At 41.9% G+C, this 19,380-nt stretch overlaps 3 protein-coding genes across 3 annotated transcripts; 1 reads left to right on the top strand and 2 right to left on the bottom strand.

Annotated features, from left to right (window-relative positions):
• Positions 1 to 600: 600 nt before the first annotated feature.
• Positions 601 to 5,456, bottom strand: sars1 (seryl-tRNA synthetase 1). Its single transcript, XM_003962881.3, has 11 exons — positions 5,321 to 5,456; positions 4,261 to 4,331; positions 4,098 to 4,178; positions 3,853 to 4,011; positions 3,612 to 3,755; positions 3,378 to 3,533; positions 2,711 to 2,932; positions 2,457 to 2,586; positions 1,859 to 2,016; positions 1,615 to 1,744; positions 601 to 1,326 (listed from the first exon to the last, which is right to left on the bottom strand). Exons 1-11 carry the CDS (start codon positions 5,454 to 5,456, stop codon positions 1,166 to 1,168), a joined length of 1,548 nt encoding a protein of 515 aa, XP_003962930.1. The 3' UTR covers positions 601 to 1,165.
• A 134-nt stretch (positions 5,457 to 5,590) lies between these two features.
• Positions 5,591 to 14,878, bottom strand: LOC105419331 (interleukin-17 receptor D). The gene is made up of 12 exons (XM_011620827.2): positions 14,444 to 14,878; positions 11,591 to 11,675; positions 10,710 to 10,868; positions 10,277 to 10,395; positions 8,154 to 8,277; positions 8,019 to 8,057; positions 7,785 to 7,930; positions 7,630 to 7,704; positions 7,225 to 7,285; positions 6,803 to 6,937; positions 6,503 to 6,693; positions 5,591 to 6,424 (listed from the first exon to the last, which is right to left on the bottom strand). Exons 1-12 carry the CDS (start codon positions 14,582 to 14,584, stop codon positions 5,891 to 5,893), a joined length of 1,809 nt encoding a protein of 602 aa, XP_011619129.2. The 5' UTR covers positions 14,585 to 14,878; the 3' UTR covers positions 5,591 to 5,890.
• Positions 14,879 to 15,529: 651 nt separating this feature from the next.
• On the top strand, positions 15,530 to 19,375 carry fam50a (family with sequence similarity 50 member A). The gene is made up of 13 exons (XM_003962897.3): positions 15,530 to 15,808; positions 16,308 to 16,392; positions 16,581 to 16,680; positions 17,005 to 17,123; positions 17,301 to 17,386; positions 17,571 to 17,637; positions 17,714 to 17,775; positions 17,926 to 18,002; positions 18,120 to 18,174; positions 18,247 to 18,295; positions 18,391 to 18,461; positions 18,575 to 18,685; positions 18,869 to 19,375. The coding sequence occupies exons 1-13, from the start codon at positions 15,698 to 15,700 to the stop codon at positions 18,875 to 18,877; spliced, it is 1,002 nt and encodes a 333-aa protein (XP_003962946.1). The 5' UTR covers positions 15,530 to 15,697; the 3' UTR covers positions 18,878 to 19,375.
• The last annotated feature ends 5 nt before the right edge of the window (positions 19,376 to 19,380 follow it).

Below are 19,380 nucleotides of genomic sequence, written 5' to 3'. Positions count from 1 at the left end.
AAGAAATTATCTTTTTATATCAGTTATAAGTAAGTTATAAGTAGAAAACAGTTTGGTAAAAGCTGTTTCTTTGGGATAGCCGGGGAGGAAAGTCTTGTTAATAGGATCATTTTTGCAGCAAAAATGATACATCCCTTAACTTGTGATATTGCCCAGTGGATCAGGCTGGCAGGTCCAGATGGTGTCAAGTCCTAACCTGTCCTCATTTCTAGGTTTGATGTTATTTTATGTTTTACAGTTCTATTTTACTACAGCGACTGAAACAGGGATTCATTTTGGGGTGGAGAACAGTCAGTACTTGAGGTTTAAAAATGAGAGAACTATAGAAAGGTGTTTCCAAGTGCATTCAGTATTTATGGATTAGAGCAGCATGTTTTCTCAGTTGGAGCATGAGTTGGGTCAGAACGCACATCACCCATTGTTCCAAGTGTCAGACGAGCTCTGCAGACAAGCCATGGAACTCTCTCTCCTCCCTTCACTTCTTTGCTCACAGGAAGTAACAGCTAGATGTGAAGCATGCAATAATCACCTAACTCATGGACTCAAGAACAAAATACAAATGTTGGTGTAAAAATGTAAAGACACACAAGAGAGTCCCTCTGTAGCATCCATATAAACTGGGATTTATTGTTTGTATCCAGAGTGTAACCATCAATGCACAGTACTTATATATGTAGGACATCAATGTCTCAATCAGAAGCTTGTGATCAGCATGAATGTGATTGTGTGTCTAACAGTACACAGCCTAAAACAGAATTACTCCCGATTAAACTGGAATTACAGATCAAACTCCTCAGACATAATTAACAGCATGAAATAGAAACAGATTTGGAATTGAAAAATAAACCTTTCTGACAGATTGTTAAGAAAATCCTGATCTTTTTTGATGTCCCCTAAACATAACAAATATAAGGCTGAAGACAGACCTTAATGGAAGGTCCCATCAAAGAGAAGCAGGGATCTTTCTGTTTTAGGCTGCACAGATGTTGATCTGAAAAGGATCCCTTTTCCAGAAAGTGAATTAGCTGAGATGACTGACACCACCCCCTACCCTCAAAGGCTTTGATCCGGTTCTGTTATTTTTATTTCATAGGACAGGTGAAGCTCCGCTCCATCAGCAGCAGCTCGTTTATGTGGCCGATGGAGCTGCAACCGTAAGATGGATCTACGAGTTATCGACAGACATGTTCTCCATGGCGTCGGGCAGGTTCGCCTCTGCTCCCTCCTGCTTCTTCTTCTTCCCTCCATTCTGCTGTTTCTTCGCTTTCTTAGCTGTCTCCTGATCAATAGGAGCAGGCTTGACAAATTTAATTATTTCAGTCATACCTAGAAGAGCAAAGCATACAAAGGAAGGTTAGACATTCAATGACAGCACCTTAAGTCAACGATATCTTTGCAAACAGCATTTCTCTGCCTTCATCACGTCCCAAACACTGGCAACACCTACTGGATCAATTCGAGTGCAACAATTAAAAAAAATAAAAATAAAAAAATCTACATGCTATTAAGTGAGAATCCTGTGTCAACAGAATAGTTGACATCAAATACAACTGTATTTATCAACAGTGTTCTTCACCTAAACGTGGCCCTTACTGAAAATGAAGCACATCTTACCAGGAGGCATGAAATCCCTGAGCTTCTCCGGAATAACGATGCCTTCTTCGGTTTGGTAATTCTCCAGGATGGCACACATCACGCGTGTAGTTGCACACATGGTGGCATTCAACATGTGCACAAACTCTGCCTGCACAGCAAAAAAAAGCAGAAAGGCTGACACACTTCCGCAGTAGCTAACATGTTAGCAAACTTCTAGAGAGCTTTGCAGCCATGCACACCAGCCCGGGAGAAAAGGACTCACCTTGTCCATCATCTTTTTGGTCTGTCCATAGCGGATGCGCAGGCGTCTCGCCTGGTAATCGGTGCAGTTGGAGCAGGAGACCAGCTCTCTAAACGCCCCAGAGCCAGGGAACCAGGCCTCCAGGTCCAGCTTCTTACTGGCTGCGTGATTTAAGGCACCTGTGGAGGCAAATGTGTAAAATCGTTTGAGTGATATGGCTGAAAACAGTCTCACCATATAAGTGTTTATATCAGTTGCTAGACATTGATCATTCTTATTTTACACTACCTAATCCATTAAATTTAAACATTCTTACTTTAAATCTGAAGGAAAGGAAACATCAACAACCGTGGAAAATACTCAGCTATGTCAACAAATGTCTAAAAATCACAATGAATGTGCAAAAATAAAGAATGCCATATGTAACAAATGGTTACATACGGGAGCACTGGTTTTCTTTTTTTCGACCTCACTACAAACACAAGATAACAAAATGGTTTCCCATCCAATATTGTAAATCTCATCAGTATCTGCTTCCAGGGACAGACAATTACGGATTATTGGGGTGGATTATTTAACTAAAAGTCAGAGGATGCGGACAGTTGTGTGCTTAACTTACCGGAGACAATGTTGACGATGCGATACGGAATTCCCAGAGACTGATAGAACTCCTCTGCTGTCCCGATCATTTCATCAAACATCTGCCATGATTTGCCATCATGCGGAGAGGCGTAGACAAACTGCTCAATCTATGGCAAAACAGAAACAAACCAAGTTATGGGTTTGCTATAAACCTGGTTCACTTAATCATCTTTCACTTGGTGCTATTTGTTCATGTCAGTCGCTGGCATTTGTGTTGAAATTCAAGCTGACCTTCTCAAACTGGTGCACCCTGAAGATGCCGCGAGTGTCCCTGCCGTGAGAGCCAACTTCCTGTCTGAAGCAGGTGGAGAAGCCGGCGTAGCGGATGGGAAGGTCCTCGGGTTTTAGCCACTCGTCTCTTAGGAAGGCTGCAATGGGCTGTTCCGAGGTGGCGATCAGGTACTTCTCATCGATGGAACTGTCGTCGGACTTCTCGCTGCCCTTCCCGATGACCTGGCGGACGTGATGGCAATCGGGGACAGATATTAAAAAGAACCAATCAAAATAACTGGAATTTGCATCCATATAGTAACCCATCATGTAATATTTCATTAGACTTAGTTAACATATGCAGCAACAAGCAGGTTTATTGCCAGAAATTAAGCACTGTTTGTTTCTTCAGCCAAGAACTACCAGTCAATGAAAGCTGGGAGCGAAAGTGTTGATTTCTGATGATACTTTATCATGAAGAGGAATTTCGTGATACATCTTTTGTGGGATTTGGCCTCAAAATGAAATCCAACTCAATCCAAGGAATTTGGTTGGACGTCTTTGTAGTAATAAGAAAATGCACAATGAACCAGTAAAAAGAAGAAGGTTTGTGCAACTTTGAACCCAGGTTTTTGGCACCTTTGTGACCAAAATGCAACTCAATCCTTCACAGAAAGAGTCAGCGTACCTTGTAAAGCTCTTCATCAAACTGGCTGAGCTGGGCCACTTCCTGCATGACCTCCTTCCTCATGAAGAAGGGCGTGTACAGCATGCTGTAACTCTTACTATGCAGAATCCTGAGGGCGTAATTGATGAGAGCTTGCTCCAGGAACACCAATGGGCCCTTAGAACGCCACAGCAAAGGAAAAGAAAAGGATGAGAATGTGGTGATCTTCCCTCTCTGCAAATGAGGGTAGCTCACCTTCAGAAAGTAACCTCTGCTTCCAGCCACAATCGCTCCTTTCTCCCCATCAAACCCGTCAATCATCACCACCAGGTCAACATGGGAGTACTTCTTCCGGGCAGCACAGTCCCCCCAGGTCCGCTCTACCTTGTTGTCTGCATCCTGTCGGAGTTTTTTAAAGACGCATGTGAATATGAAACGTGCTAAACGACGGCGGTCTGATCACAAACGTGCCGCTCGTGCTCCTCGAACCTCTCACCTCGTCGTTGCTGATGGGGACAGACGGGTGCAGAAGGTTCCCGATCTCCCGGAGGTGCTCGAATCGCTCTTCCTCCAGTGTCACCCTTTCACTGTCAGTTTTCCCAATGGCCTCGTCCACCAGCAGCCGCACTTTCTTAATCTGGGCTACTGTCAGGGTCTTGCATGCAAAAACACAAACGATGACAAAGAATCAAACAAGCTGCGCGTTTTCATAACAGAAATCCGGAGCGCCGGCAGTCATACCGCTAACGTTTCAGCTGTTACGGATTCCAGGTCCTGCGCTTCTTCAGGCAGAGTTTCATCCTCTCCAACCGGTTCCTTCTTCTATATTCACAAAATAAGCAGTGTACACATGGGACACATTTTTAAACTCTACTTTCAGGGTGCAGGAGCGCCGCTCCTCTACCTTCATTTTCTCCCCGATGCTCTTGCTGCAGAGGTTCTTGACTTTGTTGAGGTTGTCTGCAGTGAAGCGGCCTGTGAAGGGAAACATCACTGAGCTCCAGAAAAGGTTCCTGTCAGCCCATTTGTAGCGCCTGATGGCTGCCTTCATTGTAAAACCCCAAGACTCCAGGGGTGTCCAAATCCAGTCCTATAGTCAAGCCAGGTTTTCTAACCTACCAGGCAGAAAATGCTTCGGCCAAGGAAAGCGAGAGCGTTGTCCATCCGGTAGGACCGAAATCTCGGCTGGACTACAGCCGCCGAGAACTGGACTTTGGTACCCCTGTCCAAACTGATGATATTTACAATATTTGTTTTGAGGGAAGAAATGAATGAAAAGAATGTGAGTGATTGACGTCAAACTGATTCGGGTTATCAGCTGGGATCATGTCAGTGTAGCTTGTTGGGCTGACATGACATGATGATTGCATCAGATTAGCTCACGCTGCTGCTACTCGGCGCCGCTAAGCTAATTCCATCACAGAGATTTTAAGGTCGATTTCAAGGAATGTGAGAACTTGGAATGTGCCGAATACAAAGGTTATCTTACCACCCTTAAAATATGTGAAAAATTCTCCCAGGTTTGATTTGGATGCCCTGTTAAATGTTGCAGCGTTATCATTAGCATCGCAGCGCTATATATTCGCCTATTCTATCGCTGCACGAAGCCACTTATGAATTGGAAAAAGAACCCACAACTTTAACCAACAATATGTGATGCCCTTGTAAGCTACACCAGGAGTATATTATCAATAGCATATTAAAAATGAACATCCCCAGACGTGAGTTCATTGGACTTATACCAAAAGGAACGACATGAGATGTACTGTTCAGAATCTAAACACGTGTGTGTACTGTAACTACCTACATATACGAAGTAAAATATAAAGTAGCATTCTGACGGGATCGATAACATATTTGGTCGAGAATACCAACACCGTAGTAGTTTCAGTACTGTTAGCCGACGCTAACCGGTTAGCTGATGGAGCGCCTAGAGCAGCTGGAATCAAAATACGCTTACGCACATTTCCTCCATTCCGTATCGGCAGCGACCAATTTGTCGACCAGCGTCACATCTTTAAACCTCTTCCTTTGACATTCGCGGACAATCTCCGGATCGCCTCCCTTGTCGGTACGAAACAGGTCCAAGTCGAGCACCATGACTGCAAGTCGTCCGGAGAGCGTGGCTGGCTGTCACCGACTGAGCTCGACTCGGACCGGGTTGCCAGATCTGGTCGTGCCTCAATCCGCGCACTGTAAAAAATGGTGGTAAAGCAAAAAACAAACAAACTTACTATTAAAAAATAGTTTATTCTTTTATTAGACCACACATATAAACACACGCACATATTATGACACATTTTGCAGTGTTGATCAGACAGACTGTTATCAACAGCCTCAATAGACTGTAAATCAGATAAATAAAAGAATGCTTGAATGCCTAACCAGTTTTACAATGTTTGAGGTCACGTCCTAATGTGAGGACACGAACTTTCTGTTTGCTCACACGCGGAATACTAAACAACAATGTGTTTCAAGTTCTAATGAACAAAATTCTAGAAATTAATGTTTGAAAGGGTAGAAAATGGACGTTTTTAGTCCTCTCCATCCAGGGATGGATGTTTTTTCGCAGCCATTGCCATGCCGGCTTCACAGATGGCCTGCTGTAGAGCTGCTCCAGCAGGTAACTCTGTAAAACCTTCCGCTGAGATGTGGTTGACCTTCAGGTAACTTCCAGGTCGATACAGCGTCATCCCATGGAGGTGTGAGAAGAGGAGCACCAAGTCATTAGGGAGAGTGTAATTAGACACTAGCCTTAGCTCAGTGGGGATGTCTGTTTCATCACAGTACTCAAAGATGGCAGCTATGTATTTGGACAGGTCCTGTCCCCTGGCCTTGGCTCGGCCTACCTCCTCACTAATAACCTGCACAGCTGTATCGGATGCACAGTTCAGCCCTGCGTCCGCCTCTTCCTCTTTGAATTTCTCCGTACCCGGAGCCGCCGGCCTGCGATTAAGGCCCTGAGAACAGACCACGAGGATAAAGTCACTTTCTCGGATCTTCTGGCAGTGCCAGACCATGCTCCCTTCCCGGGCCACGCTCAGAGAGTCCCACAGATCCAGAAACACCTGGAGAGGAAAACAGAATTGCAGTCTGTTTATTTCACAGAAACCTGCAGCAAAGCGCAACAAACCCATCCACTGCACCTGAGTGGCCATGTGCTTTTGTATGAAAGCCCCTAATTGCACGACAGCTTTCACATGAGCGGGCCCGTCGTTGCTGCTGTAGCAAATGAGGAGACAGGGGGGGGTTGCCCTGTTTATGGCCATTACTTCCTCTGGTGAGTTGCCGTCTTGATCCTGCTGCTCCATCTCAGACAATGATGCCGGAAAGAGTCCTGAGCCAGGAGAAAGGTTTGAAAATAGACAATTACCATTAAATCAGCAGTATCTCCCATCAGCCATGCAGAGAAATATCACAGAGGAGTGTTGTCTTTATCCTCCCACCTGGTTTCAGGAAGAGCTTCCTCATGTGCAACGTGGGCCCCTTTCTGACGCAGGCAGCCAGGAAGAGTAAAAGAAAGACCAGCAGAACCAGAGAGGGTGGAAGCATCAGAGTCAGGGATGGCTCCACAGAGTGTGCTTGGGGGGGAAAAAAATCCCTTTCATTTAATATTTTGTGTTGAGAGAGTTTGACTGAGCTGCTGCATCAATAACAGATGAAGGAGCTTGATTGAGCGGGACGGGCAGCTCCTCCTGGTGTAAACACTGTTAAAAATTCACATTTCCCATCCTCAGCATGCTTGTGTCCATTCTGTGTGCAATATCGAAATGTAGCATCAACATTGGTGTGTGATGATGTCAGTCATTTAAGTATCAGCCTGGAAATTACTGATCCGTCAATGGTGGCGTGATTGTTTGTGACGCACCTTTCTGCTGGATGTAAATGCTGAAGGTTTTCCTCACTGCATCCTCCCTGTTTGCTGCGATCTGGGATGGAAATCCATGATTGAAATTAAAATATCAACCGTCTTTACCCGAAGCTTTAACGTCATGCTTTAAAACTCCAAATTCAGTTTAAATGCCGTAAACCTGTGTGTTTACGAATGCTGTGGTCTTTAGTGGAAGCTTTTAAGGCTGTAAACTTTAAAAAAAATCTATTTTTTTCTGCCTTGTGCCTTTTTCCCATCCAAAAATCAAATAAAAGAATACAAGAAATTTGGTTGGAATTATTTGAATAACTTGATTGGAATTATTTTGTTTATAATCACAGTAAAGTAGCAACACATCAGCTAGGGTGCTTAACTAAACTATATAATACATGTTTCTTTCACCTCACAAGTATAATTGACACCTTCTAGGAGATCACTCAGCTGGAAGCTGTGGTGGGTTTCGTTTTTGGAGAAATCCTAAAGAAAAATAATGATAAATGTGACAATTTCAATAAATCTTGATTTCTTTGTTGAAGAAACCGAAAGGTTCTACTCACAGGAATTATATCAATGTATTTCCTCATTCCATTAGCATAACACTGAAAGAAGTAGCTGCTGATACCCAAGAGTGGAGGTGCCAGGTTAAAGGTCACGGTGATGTTGGTCCCTTCCTGTGTTACCTCGGTATACCTGGGGTACCAGTCTGCAACGATCAGAGGAGATCTAGAAATATGAGCGTAACCCAAATCCACATCACTCGGAACTTTCTGTCATGAAGCAGGTTTTCACACCTTTGTTGCACTTGTCCAGCCCGTTCTTCTCTGCACACGCTGAAAATAAAGACAATAAAGTTAAGGATCAAACCCCAAATCCCCCCACCCTCTCAAAATCTGTCCGTCTGTCTGTTACTGGCTTTTGGATCTTACAGCGTGTGGAAAAGGTCTCGCTGTGGTAGAACCTCTCCCACTGCTCAGGCACCGGTAAGGCCATGACGGTCAACGCATATTGGGCTCCAAGGGAGAGGTCCCGAAACGGGTCTGACTTGTACACCTTAAAAAAAATAAAATAAATGGGAACTGAAAGAAACAATTCCTGGTATGTGAGATTAAGAGTTTGATTTGGATATCTCTCTTTTGAAAACACTCCCTGAGCTATTGTGTGTAGAGTGACAAGAGTATATTTTTAGCATGTTATCATAACCCTACAATACAACAGCATGCCCCATTATAGGGGGTAAAATAAAGTAACATCAAAAAATATAATAGTGAAGAGAATTGTGTTTATTGTCAGGGTTTCTGGGTTGTGTCGGTCGTTGTCCAGCAGGGGGTGGTGTGGGGCACAATTGGTGGCAGCTGCCACTGCCTGTAGGCAAATTACATCGGGCTGCCTATTTAAGCAGGTTGCGCAATGCCTGTCAGTGCCAGGGTGTCTGTTTGTCTTGTCAGGGTGTCTGTTCAACAACGGAGAACGAGGACTGTGTCAGCATCCAATGGGACTGGAAGAAGAAGACGAGGTCATCCAAGATGGACTGGATTGGGATGGATTAGCATCAATAATTTGCATATGTGTTTCTATAAAAGACTGGGTCAAGGGATAGTTAGATTGTCAGACTTCATGCCCTGGCAATTGACTCTGTTATTGTAGGGTTATGAACTGGCCCGGAGCTCTGTAATATTTGTATCTTGAATTCGTTCTATTGCTAAATACATTTTGAAATTGGCAATTTTCTTCTTAAAGTCTTCATTCAGAGAACACGCGGATTAGCAGTGACACATGTGAGGTATTGCGATCCAACAACAGTAAAGTACTTTTGTAGAGTTTTGTTCCAATTGAAGCAACATTTTGACCTCCCAATGCTCCTGTCCCCTCTAATTATGTTACAGCCATCTAAAGTGGATCGATCATTTAAGGGTGGCAAGATTTGAGCATGAAAACCTTTAAAGACCTTCAATTTCAGCACACAAACACTTTTTTGTGGTTTACAAATATACAGCTTTGTTGAAATAAAGTCACCCTCAACAGGGTGCATTCGGATCAATTCTGATCGATTATTATTATTATTATTTGGTTAGCTGTTCAGAATACATGCGTTAATATGGCCTGTTTACAGACTGCGATGTGGCACGCATGCGCTTCTGATGTGACACGCATGCGCAGTGGATCGTTAATGACGTCACGCAGAGCGTTGTTTACGGAAGCGAACATGGCGGCAGTCATGGAAGCTGTTGTCTACACTTTAGTTTTAAAAAGTGTACATTTGTGTACATTGTACAAAATTATTAAAATTATCAATAGCTCCAAGGTCCAGTGGTCAGTTGAGTCAAAATCAGTGTTGGATGATAGTGTTCCACTAGGTACACAAGTATAATATTTATGTCTAAATATTATCATCTTAGCAGTTAGCTCAATAGCTCCCTTGGTCAAGAGTATTCCAGCCGTTTTCTTTCTCCGTGTTTTACTGTAATGGTTGTGATACGTTTTCATTTAAAATGTTCGAGCGGCTGGCTTAGAGTCGCCCTCCCCCCGGAGCGAAGGAGAGGTTTACCCGGAGGCAATATCTGTCTAATGTCCAACGTAAAACTTTCTTCAACAGCGCTGTTGGACTCTATTGGAATAGACTTTAAATTCAAATAGACTTACGCGACTGTATTACAATAATATGTTTTAACTACCACTCTCTCTGACGTCTGTTTTGAATTAACCCCTTAAATATTCCTTCTGATGAAAATGGAAGTATTTGGGGTATTTGAAATCGAATAATAAATAATTAGGCCATAAATCCCATATCAAACCTATATTGTTGTAATAAGTACATGAGCTTTTTCTCTACTTTTGGAGATACACCCAGACACTCATATTGGCTTTCTCGATTGGTGAACATAGCTTTGTACCGCAGTAACTCTTCAATCATTGTACTTATTCTTCAGGCCTTAACACTAATTATTTCGTTGGGGCATTGAAGCCAGATGACCGCCTGTTGTCATTGCAGTACCTTAAAGCCTCAAAAAAACTGTTAAAAGGGGAGAAAAGGCAACACACTCTTTCTCACCGTATTAGCATGTGAAGGTTGGAGAGTGAGATTACGGTGGAAGAGGAACAGTTGACAGGTGATTCTAGATCCTCCCAAATGCTGCAGGGAAACTTGAAAACCTCGAAGGAATGCGATCCCTGCAGGAAACACCCAACAGTGATTAAGGATGTGCTTCCATCATCAATCATGTGCTACTTGGTGCCTGGAAATACTGATGATATCTCATAAAAACCTTCCTAGTTTATATTAAAGTATTCCAAAAATACTTAAATCTTATGAGTGTCACATGCAAATGCTACTATAAAAGTGAAGTACCAAGTCACAATTTACAGTAACTGGATTAGATTGATATACTGATTATTGAAAAATGTGTGTTTATTTGAAAAAAATTGGTCAGGGAATACACAGAAATGCTGGTTATAATATTCTATTCTAATCCATGTCAACATACCATAATAACTGGGCTTCCAGGACACCACAATGGTGTCAAATATGGGATTTGGGTCATCCAAAAACTCAATTTTTACATCATTTGGTGCGTGAACATAATGCTGACAGATCTGAGGGTCCTCTGTTCCATGAAAATGATCGCATGGCCGTGGGATGCAACCTATAGACAAAGGATACAGAGAAAATAACTTAAGACATTAACAATGAAAACGTGTCCCATGTGTTGTTCAGGTGTAGCGACACAAACTGCCTTGTTGGGAATGTACGGGGGGCTCGTTTCAGATTCCATAATACTGAACACATAGAACACACTTACATACATATGATCTTTTTCCTTTTTACACTTAGGGTTCAGTAGTGTTAGCAGTTTTTTCAATAAACCTTATTTATCCTCAGAGAAATCAACAAAAATCAGCATACAACGTTTTACTGAGTGTAAAGTTGTTATCTACTACTCCACATAATAATATAATAATTTGTCTTTATAACAGTCTTGTAACCACTTCAAAGTAGAAAATTAACATGACAGATTCTCTGCATATAAGAAATATGCTGAATGGACATGTTAGTTTTGCAACAATGTTGCTGGTCTATTGTTGCCTCACAGCACTGAAGATCAAGTACATATTTACACTTGGATTAGCAGGAATTTTCTAGTGTGCATATGAACATGTAACATTTATCTTTGACAGGTTTTATCACTGATGGGCCTATTTGCCATGTAGGCTAGTCTGTATTTACAGTGAAAGCACAAAAAACACTCAGTCTGCTCATTGTGTCATTGTTGTGCTCTTAACCCTTCAAGTGGAAGCAGGTTTGCTCAACAATTAAGAAGTTCTGCAGCTTCTCCACATCCAGCATGGGCCTACTGGTCTCACTTACTTCCCAAGTTTGTGAACAAGTGGAACCCCAGTGCGTTTTTAATATCAGCTCTAGTTATCCTGCAGTACTCACATCCAGCTTCTCCCTGAAATGGAGAGAGGGAAAAAGAGAAAATATTCTAGACATCAGACATGTACAGTTACCTAAAACATCTGAACTTAAATGCAGTTTCAGTTTTTGATGTATTTCACATAATTTGAAATAAATAAAAGTTTCAGTGAAAAGAAACAAGAGAAAAGAATAGTGTGTGTTACCTTCCATCCCTAAAACGGATTCATTATGAGGTGAAGGAAAACTATGTGAACCTTTGGGGATTTTATAGCATTCATTTACCGCAAGATGATGTAATCTAATGAGCTGATCACCTAACTGGGGACAGAGATAGTGCCTGAAAAGGACGAATGAAAAAATCCAGATGCTAGTGGAAACAGTATGAATCAGTGAAGTCACAGTTAGATGTTAACATAGCTGGAGTCTTAATTAAAGGAGTTCAGAAGAGTAGAGCTACAATCAGTGATAAAAACCACTAACACTTTGCATAATGCGAGTCATGCCTCGTCAAAAATAGCTTTCAGAGGATATACAATCCTGACCTGTTGTGTGACATAAAAATAAAAAAGGTTGCAAAGTAATTTGGACTTTAGAAAGACACTTTGTGGCTTGTCTACTGTGGGGACCCTGTCCAAGAGACCCCAAGGGCATAACACAGACTTAACAATGAGATGAGGAAACAATCCAGAAACCCTGAAACACTGGAGCCATTACTGCAACATCCCCCAAGGCAGATTGTGATTGTGATTGTGATTGTGATTGATGAAACTATGGCTGTACGTATTGAAAAAACATGCACTTCTACATCTAGTCTGAAAAGGACACTGTATCACCTTGATGATAACATCCTAGCCATGAAATATGGTGGGAGGAAATGCTATGATTTGGTCCTGCTTTTTCATCAGCATCTGGCTAGCTTGCAGTCATTGAAGGGAAGAAGGATTATAGGTTTCCCCCAGTTCAATGGGTCCTAGAGGAGTGCACGTGACTGGAACGATGGGAAATTAGGCTCTGGAGAGAATATCATGTAATGTCATCTGGTGTTTTACCGAAAACTCTTTTTAAGGGATGGTTGAATATGTGTTCCTCAGAGGCCTAGAACTGAGCCTTGACTTTCTTGTTGCTAGAGAAATACTCAAAATGGTTTGTTCCAAAATGACTGATCTCTAACCGCAGTCGAGCCATTGTGATAACTCCGTTTTTTAAATCACTATGTAGGCATTTTTGCTTGTTTTTAGGCATTTAAAGGCCCACTTAAGGTCATGCCACAGCACATCAAGCAAATTCAAGTCTGAGCTTTTAGTACCCAACAAACTCTTCTGGAACAGGATGAAGCTTCATGATATTATTGGTCCGCAGTGGTTGTGAACACGTCGCTCAGCACATTTACTGTACATGCGCAGCTTAAACAAGCTATGCTGGTAAATTGCATGAGTAACAAAGCACTCCAGCACCACGTTATTATCATCTATAGCATATATACATGCATGCACTTGGAGAGAGAGAGAGAGAGAGACGTTCTGCAACAGGTTGCAGCACCAATTTGACAGTTTAACTTGACAAACAGGTAACAGGAGAGACAGAATATATGTGAGGAACCCATTGACAGTTAAGCTGTTGGCTGGAGTTGCCGCCACTGGAATAACGTTGTTTAATGAGCAACTTGCATGCAACATGTGATCAGAGTATGTTGTCAACATCCTTTTCCAACACAAGGGTGTGCTTCTCAACCTCCCCTGGTTGAGAAACACACGGAACAGTTTTTAAATGCACCAGAGAATTAGAAAAGGAAAAGCAGAGAGAGGCTCCTCCAAGGGGATTAGCTGTGCTTCCTCTGACAGTTAAACACTGTTTTTCTGCTCCTGGACAACCTGGAGAGACTGAAAGTAACTAAATGAGAAACAAGACACACAAGGACAAATGAAAACCTCAGACTGAAGGGAGGAATCACTGGAGCGGCTCTGTCAGTGCTTGTAAGAATGCATAAAAACACTTGAAATGAGGCCAAACTCTAATTACGCTTTGAATGATGAGTCAAATTATTTCTTATTATGTTTAATTATAATGAAAAAATAATCGGCTTGAAAAGAAAATTCATTCACGAAAACTACAAACTCAAAAGCGAATAAATTTAACAAAAGTGTTTCTCCAGTAAAATGTTGTCATGATTAGAATGGCTTTGAAGGAGGGACACATTTTGTGAAAGAACTGTCCCATTTGTTGGGGATCAGCCTCCAACAAGTTCTACTTTTCCACGATAAAAAGAGTTGGAACTTTGTTGACTAATTATTTAACATTTTATAATTATTACGAAAGAGTTACAAGGTCATGTCAGTCAATTAAACTATTGTTCAAATTAGCATCTGCGCTTGCTTTTGTGTAAATATTTTAATTGCCAATTAAAAAGGAAGTCATTTAAATAACAAAAAAACAAAGAAAACCTTGATGAAACCTCAAATTGTGATGAAAGAGCTTAACGATTTGACTCTGTCACGACCATTGGTCTTTCTTTCTAATTTTCCCCAAAAATTCCATTTTCATTTCCTTTATTCTTTTTTTTAATGATAAAGTGTTTTCTTGGATTCTGTGTATAATACCTTGAAGAGGACACAGTAATTTTAGCTTATTATGAACCCAACATTGCAAACAAGATGGATTTCTAAAGAGTTTAAGACTGAGCAAGTTATATATAAAATCCTGATGGAGTAGCTGAGCCATCTTCTTTTTATCAAACCATGTTTCAGTGTGCTGTGCACACTACATGCACACACTGGCGCATGCACGTGCTCCAAAAGGACTTACCTTTTGTATGCAGTGCACGCTGCAGTTCTGAGGAGCAACAGATGCAACCTCCTCTTGAGCCCAGACCAAATCATGAAGTGAGCAGAGATGGTATAGTAGGAGAGCTGCCTGCCACATGGTCAAACCATCATCCACAGACATCAAATTCTCTCTTTCTCCCTCTGAGTTTCTCTCTCACGCTTTATTATCGATCGTATCTCTCATCTACGTGGAAGGAAATGCTACTCTGAAGGTCACACCACGACTAAAGGGAAGGAAAAACAGGGTGCAAGAGAAGAAAAAGCTGAGAGGAGGTTGGACGCAGACAAAGAAGGAGTGGTGTCTCCAGGCCACTTGTGTAGCACATTCTATGGTTTGACAAACCAAGACTAGTTCAGCTTTTACAAAAGGCAACAGTCAATCTTTAAGGTGGAATGGAGGCATTGTCTCTTCAGAAGAGCAAAGTTCTGAAACTTGTTTCTTGAGATTCCACTAACACATTCATAACTAGAGGTTAGATGCACCTTAAATTACGAATCAGGTGAAAATTGAATAGTTGATTAATTAAAAGGGGACAAGACATTGTTAAAATATGTAAAAAAAAAAAAAGATTAAACATGGTATTTGAAGATAACATTTTGTCTGGGCAAAAAAATTAATAGAGTTCATTTGGGAAGAGTAAATGACATAATTGAATTTAAACCTTTGGCTTTTCTGATATCAATCTATCTGGGTTTCACTTGTGCTTATTGTAAAATTTATCACACATTTGGTTGAAATCAGCAGCTTGAAAATGTGTTTGTCTTGTCTGTCCTGTCTAAGTTCCTGTGATTTCTATTCCTGACAGTTCATTTTTATGCACTTCTGCTTGGCTCCACCAAGGAGGTTATGTGACACCCAGTGTTTGCTTGTTTATTATATATTTAAATCAAAATAACTGTACAAGTTATTAACTGTTTTTCAGTACCATTTACTACGTTGCTATTTACTATGACCCTACCTATGGTGGAGGCCTGTATTTTTGTGTCAGAAATTTTATGTATGTCTTTTTAAAAGAAAGATATCCGAGGAATATGAAGGCGTCACAGGCAGCATTTACCCAGCATGCACTTGGTCGTCGCCATTTTGCTTGTTGTGATGCGTGTGAAGCGACTGGAAGGCTTGGGCTTGAGCTACATCTTCAAATATTCTCGTATTATTGTAAAGTTTAGCTAATTATTCCTTTAACTTTTGACATTTTTTTACGAATCAGGCGCCTAAAAGAAAAACGTTAACATGGCGCAGTACAAAGGAGCTGCCAGTGAGGCTGGCCGAGCCATGCAACTAATGAAAAAACGTGAAAAGGAAAGAGAGCAACTGGAACAGCTCAAGCAGAAGATCGCTGAGGTTTGTAACTTTTATTACCAATTATTACATTTTTTGTCATGTCCGTGGTCATTGAACCCTGATTCTATTCAGCGATCACTAAACAACTGTCTTTGAGGGGGTCACTACGGTCCTTAGTACAGCCCCTTTCCAGAAAAGTTGTGTTGTAATCAAAACCTTTAATCTTCAGTGTTTTTGAAAAGAATATTGGTGGCAATTAACAGGTCGGCCAAGAATATTATCCTGGTATTGGCACCTAATTTGAGAAAATGTGCAAACGCTGTAAAAGAGCCGTAGAACACCTGCAGAGTATTATTGGCTAAAATCTAGTACAGCATTGTCAGTCAAAAATCTTAATAATACTAGAGATGAGTGAGTTCTGACAACATACAATCCAAAATTACAGCTTCACTGCACTTTATTATCCTTGTTAGTGTAATAATAAGGATACTTTATTTCCAGAATGAGCCTTAGATCCATAGATAGGCAGTGTCTCCTGTGTTAATGTGTTTTCTGACAGGACAACATGGTCAAGTCGAACATCGATAAGAAGTTTTCAGCCCACTACGATGCTGTGGAGGCCGAGCTGAAGTCCAGCACTGTTGGTAATTACACCTGCAACCCGTCGGAGCCTTGCTTTCCACCATTTCACTGTCATGTCATGCTGCTTAGCAAAACATAATTTAGTGACACATCCGTGTTTTTAAAGAACTGACAAAAATTGAACCAATTAAAAGAAGGGTCTTGCTTGTGTGTACGAGGCTTATTGACGTGGTTGTTGTTTTCCCTTCAGGTCTGGTGACGCTAAATGATATGAAGGCCAAGCAGGAGGCTCTGGTGAAGGAGAGGGAGAAGCAGCTGGCTAAGAAGGAGCAGTCCAAGGAGCTACTGCTGTGAGTCCCACCCACGCTGGCGTAACCAGCTAGGATTTTCCGACTGACTCGCTGCTTTGTGCAGACCAGCGGGATTTGGCTCCCCCTAGCTGCAGCCCTCACCTTTTATTTAGAATTAGTTTAGCCCGAGTAACCACAGAACTAACCACAGATCTCTTTGATGGAGGCTAACTAAGCTCTTTTTGGGTTTTTATCAGCGTGTATTTAATGGTTGCTGCACAAGCCAAGCGTCCCGCTCACACCAAGGTGTGCCTTGCTCTTTCTCCACATACTTTAACGTGTATGGCTTTGTTGAGGAGGCGGCATGTTTTTATGTTTTGGCAGCAAATTGGAGAAGCAGAAAGAGAAGAAGCGAAAGGAGGAGCAAAAAAGGAAAATAGCTTGTTTATCGTTTACCGCTGATGGAGATGCAGAAGAAAATGAGGAAGAGGAAGACGCAGATGGTAACTACGGGTGTTAGCACAATTGTGTTCCCATTACCAGTTCATCTGATTCAACAAAGTGTTCAAACATTTTGTATTGCAAAACATCCTATGTTAGTGTTATAAAGTGGACCTGACCTCATCTTCAGGGTAATAGAATCTAGCCGGATGTCTGACTGTGATGTTTTCTTTGTACAGATAGCTCAGATAGCTCAGCCAAGAAAAAAAAACTGGGAAAAGATCCAGATGTGGATACAAGTTTTCTTCCAGATCGAGACCGAGAGGTGAGAATCATCTGATTCAATTGATTGGACGCAAAAAATGTCTACACAATAATACAATCTATGCAACTGGAATGAGATTCATTCAAATTGCAACATCAGACAGCACAAAACTGGAAATTTCAGTGGTTAAATGACATAAATTACTAATCGGCAGACCTAAACCTGTGGTTTTTGTAAACTGTAGGAGGAGGAGAATCGTCTCCGAGAGGAGCTCAGGCAGGAGTGGGAGCTCAAGCAGGAGAAAATTAAAGGTGAGTGTCATGAACAAGCATGGATACAAGCTCAGGCTGCATCCTTTCTCGGATTCATGCACACGCTTGTCTTCAGGTGAGGAAATTGAAATCACCTTCAGCTACTGGGATGGTTCTGGACATCGTAAGACTGTCAAGGTAAGGTGTGATGGGCCGCAGCCTTTCTGTGTGCCTCTCTTAGCTTAATTTTTCACTTGCGTACTTTTTTACCCCGGAGTTTACACTTTTCGTTCCCATTTGGAAGAAGAATCTGTCAGCGTATTACTCATTTTTGTGTCCATCCTGCAGATGAAGAAAGGCAACACCATCCAGAACTTTCTGCAGAAGGCTCTGGAGGTGCTCAGGAAGGACTTCAGCGAGCTCCGGTCAGAACTCCCCTTATTCCGCCTCATTATTTAGATGTGTCGCCTGGCACGTGTCCTCCTTCCTGTTAGTGTTTGGATATTGAAGTGAACGAGGCTCACAGGTTCGTCCCTCTGCAGGTCTGCAGGGGTGGAGCAGCTCATGTACATTAAGGAGGATCTGATCATCCCACATGTAAGAGCACATCAGCGATTCCAACCTGGCAATGCAGCGAGTTGAATTCCTCAACCTGTTTTTGTCTTTCAGCATCACAGTTTTTACGACTTCATCGTGACCAAAGCCAGAGGCAAATCTGGTGAGAGCACGTCAAAGCAGGAAAAGCTGTAGCATGATAGCTTCTCAACATTGTCACGTCCTGAACCGGATTGTTCTTCATCTGTTTGTCTTCAGGGCCTCTTTTCAGCTTCGACGTGCACGATGACATCCGTCTTGTGAACGACGCCACCGTGGAAAAAGACGAGGTGTTTTGTCATTGTTGCAGCATTTAAGAGGCGCTGCTGTCTGTGATATGTTGTTTTTTAATGGTTTACAGCATGCATTTTAAACCAGTTACTCCTGTTTCCCCACTCCACAGTCTCATGCTGGGAAAGTGGTGCTGAGAAGCTGGTATGAAAAGAACAAACACATCTTCCCTGCCAGTCGCTGGGAACCTTATGATCCTGAGAAGAAATGGGACAAATACACGGTGAGAGTCGCGCTGATAAACGGCTGCAGGCTGTAGGAACAATAAACTAGTATCTGTGGCAGAATTCCTGCTGCCCTCCTTTAATGTTGCGCTTCATTCTTATGGTGATTTTTTGATTTACCTGGGAGACAGACAGGAAGTGACCAGTAAGCTGACGTCGGTCTCTGTTCTTGTGTCTTTCAGATCCGGTGAAAAGGTTCCAGGATCCATTACACAAAAATGCGTTTTTGTAAAATATTTCATGAATGCTTTAAGTTTATTTTACCATTGTAGTTGCGAGTCATTTTGAATTGCGGCTGCGTAAAAGCAGAGAACCTGTTGGGAGCATCTTTACGTCAATAAATGAACCTGTGGGTTACAGGAAGTGACCCAATGACCATCGTAGACATGACAGAGAGCAGCAGACCTGGAGCTGGGGGGGGGGATTAACGCGTGTCACATTTAGTTTATTTTAAATGATCAGCTGTTTCATGTAAAAGACTAATCGTAATTAAAGGTCTAAACTGTCCAGTCTAAAATGTTTTTAGACTCTGCTCCCTAAATACAACATCAGAAAATAAAATTTGCCATCCAAGTTATATTAGTATGCATTGAGATTTTCCTTTTAGGGAAACAAGGAAGAAAATAGTTTTCCTAAGTTACCGTAGAGGAAAACAGTGGCACTGGTTTGGTATAATAAAAGTATGGGATGTAAC

Source organism: Takifugu rubripes, chromosome 3, assembly GCF_901000725.2.
Source record: "Takifugu rubripes chromosome 3, fTakRub1.2, whole genome shotgun sequence".
Taxonomy (NCBI): domain Eukaryota; kingdom Metazoa; phylum Chordata; class Actinopteri; order Tetraodontiformes; family Tetraodontidae; genus Takifugu; species Takifugu rubripes.
This window is presented reverse-complemented; position numbering and strand designations above follow the sequence as displayed.

Excerpts from the sequence above, each read along its gene's own strand:
- sars1 (XM_003962881.3), bottom strand. The coding sequence starts at position 5,456 with ATGGTGCTCGACTTGGACCTGTTTCGTACCGACAAGGGAGGCGATCCG. Across the intron at positions 4,332-5,320 it reads CGATACGGAATGGAGGAAAT|GCCGCTTCACTGCAGACAAC; the intron begins GTGCGTAAGCGT and ends TTCCCTTCACAG. Across the intron at positions 2,933-3,377 it reads TTGATGAAGAGCTTTACAAG|GTCATCGGGAAGGGCAGCGA; the intron begins GTACGCTGACTC and ends CACGTCCGCCAG.
- fam50a (XM_003962897.3), top strand. The coding sequence starts at position 15,698 with ATGGCGCAGTACAAAGGAGCTGCCAGTGAGGCTGGCCGAGCCATGCAA. Across the intron at positions 16,681-17,004 it reads CAGTCCAAGGAGCTACTGCT|CAAATTGGAGAAGCAGAAAG; the intron begins GTGAGTCCCACC and ends ATGTTTTGGCAG. Across the intron at positions 18,462-18,574 it reads CCACCGTGGAAAAAGACGAG|TCTCATGCTGGGAAAGTGGT; the intron begins GTGTTTTGTCAT and ends CCCACTCCACAG.
- LOC105419331 (XM_011620827.2), bottom strand. The coding sequence starts at position 14,584 with ATGTCTGTGGATGATGGTTTGACCATGTGGCAGGCAGCTCTCCTACTA. Across the intron at positions 10,869-11,590 it reads CTTGTTCACAAACTTGGGAA|GTTGCATCCCACGGCCATGC; the intron begins GTAAGTGAGACC and ends CTTTGTCTATAG. Across the intron at positions 6,425-6,502 it reads AAAAGCACATGGCCACTCAG|GTGTTTCTGGATCTGTGGGA; the intron begins GTGCAGTGGATG and ends TTTCCTCTCCAG.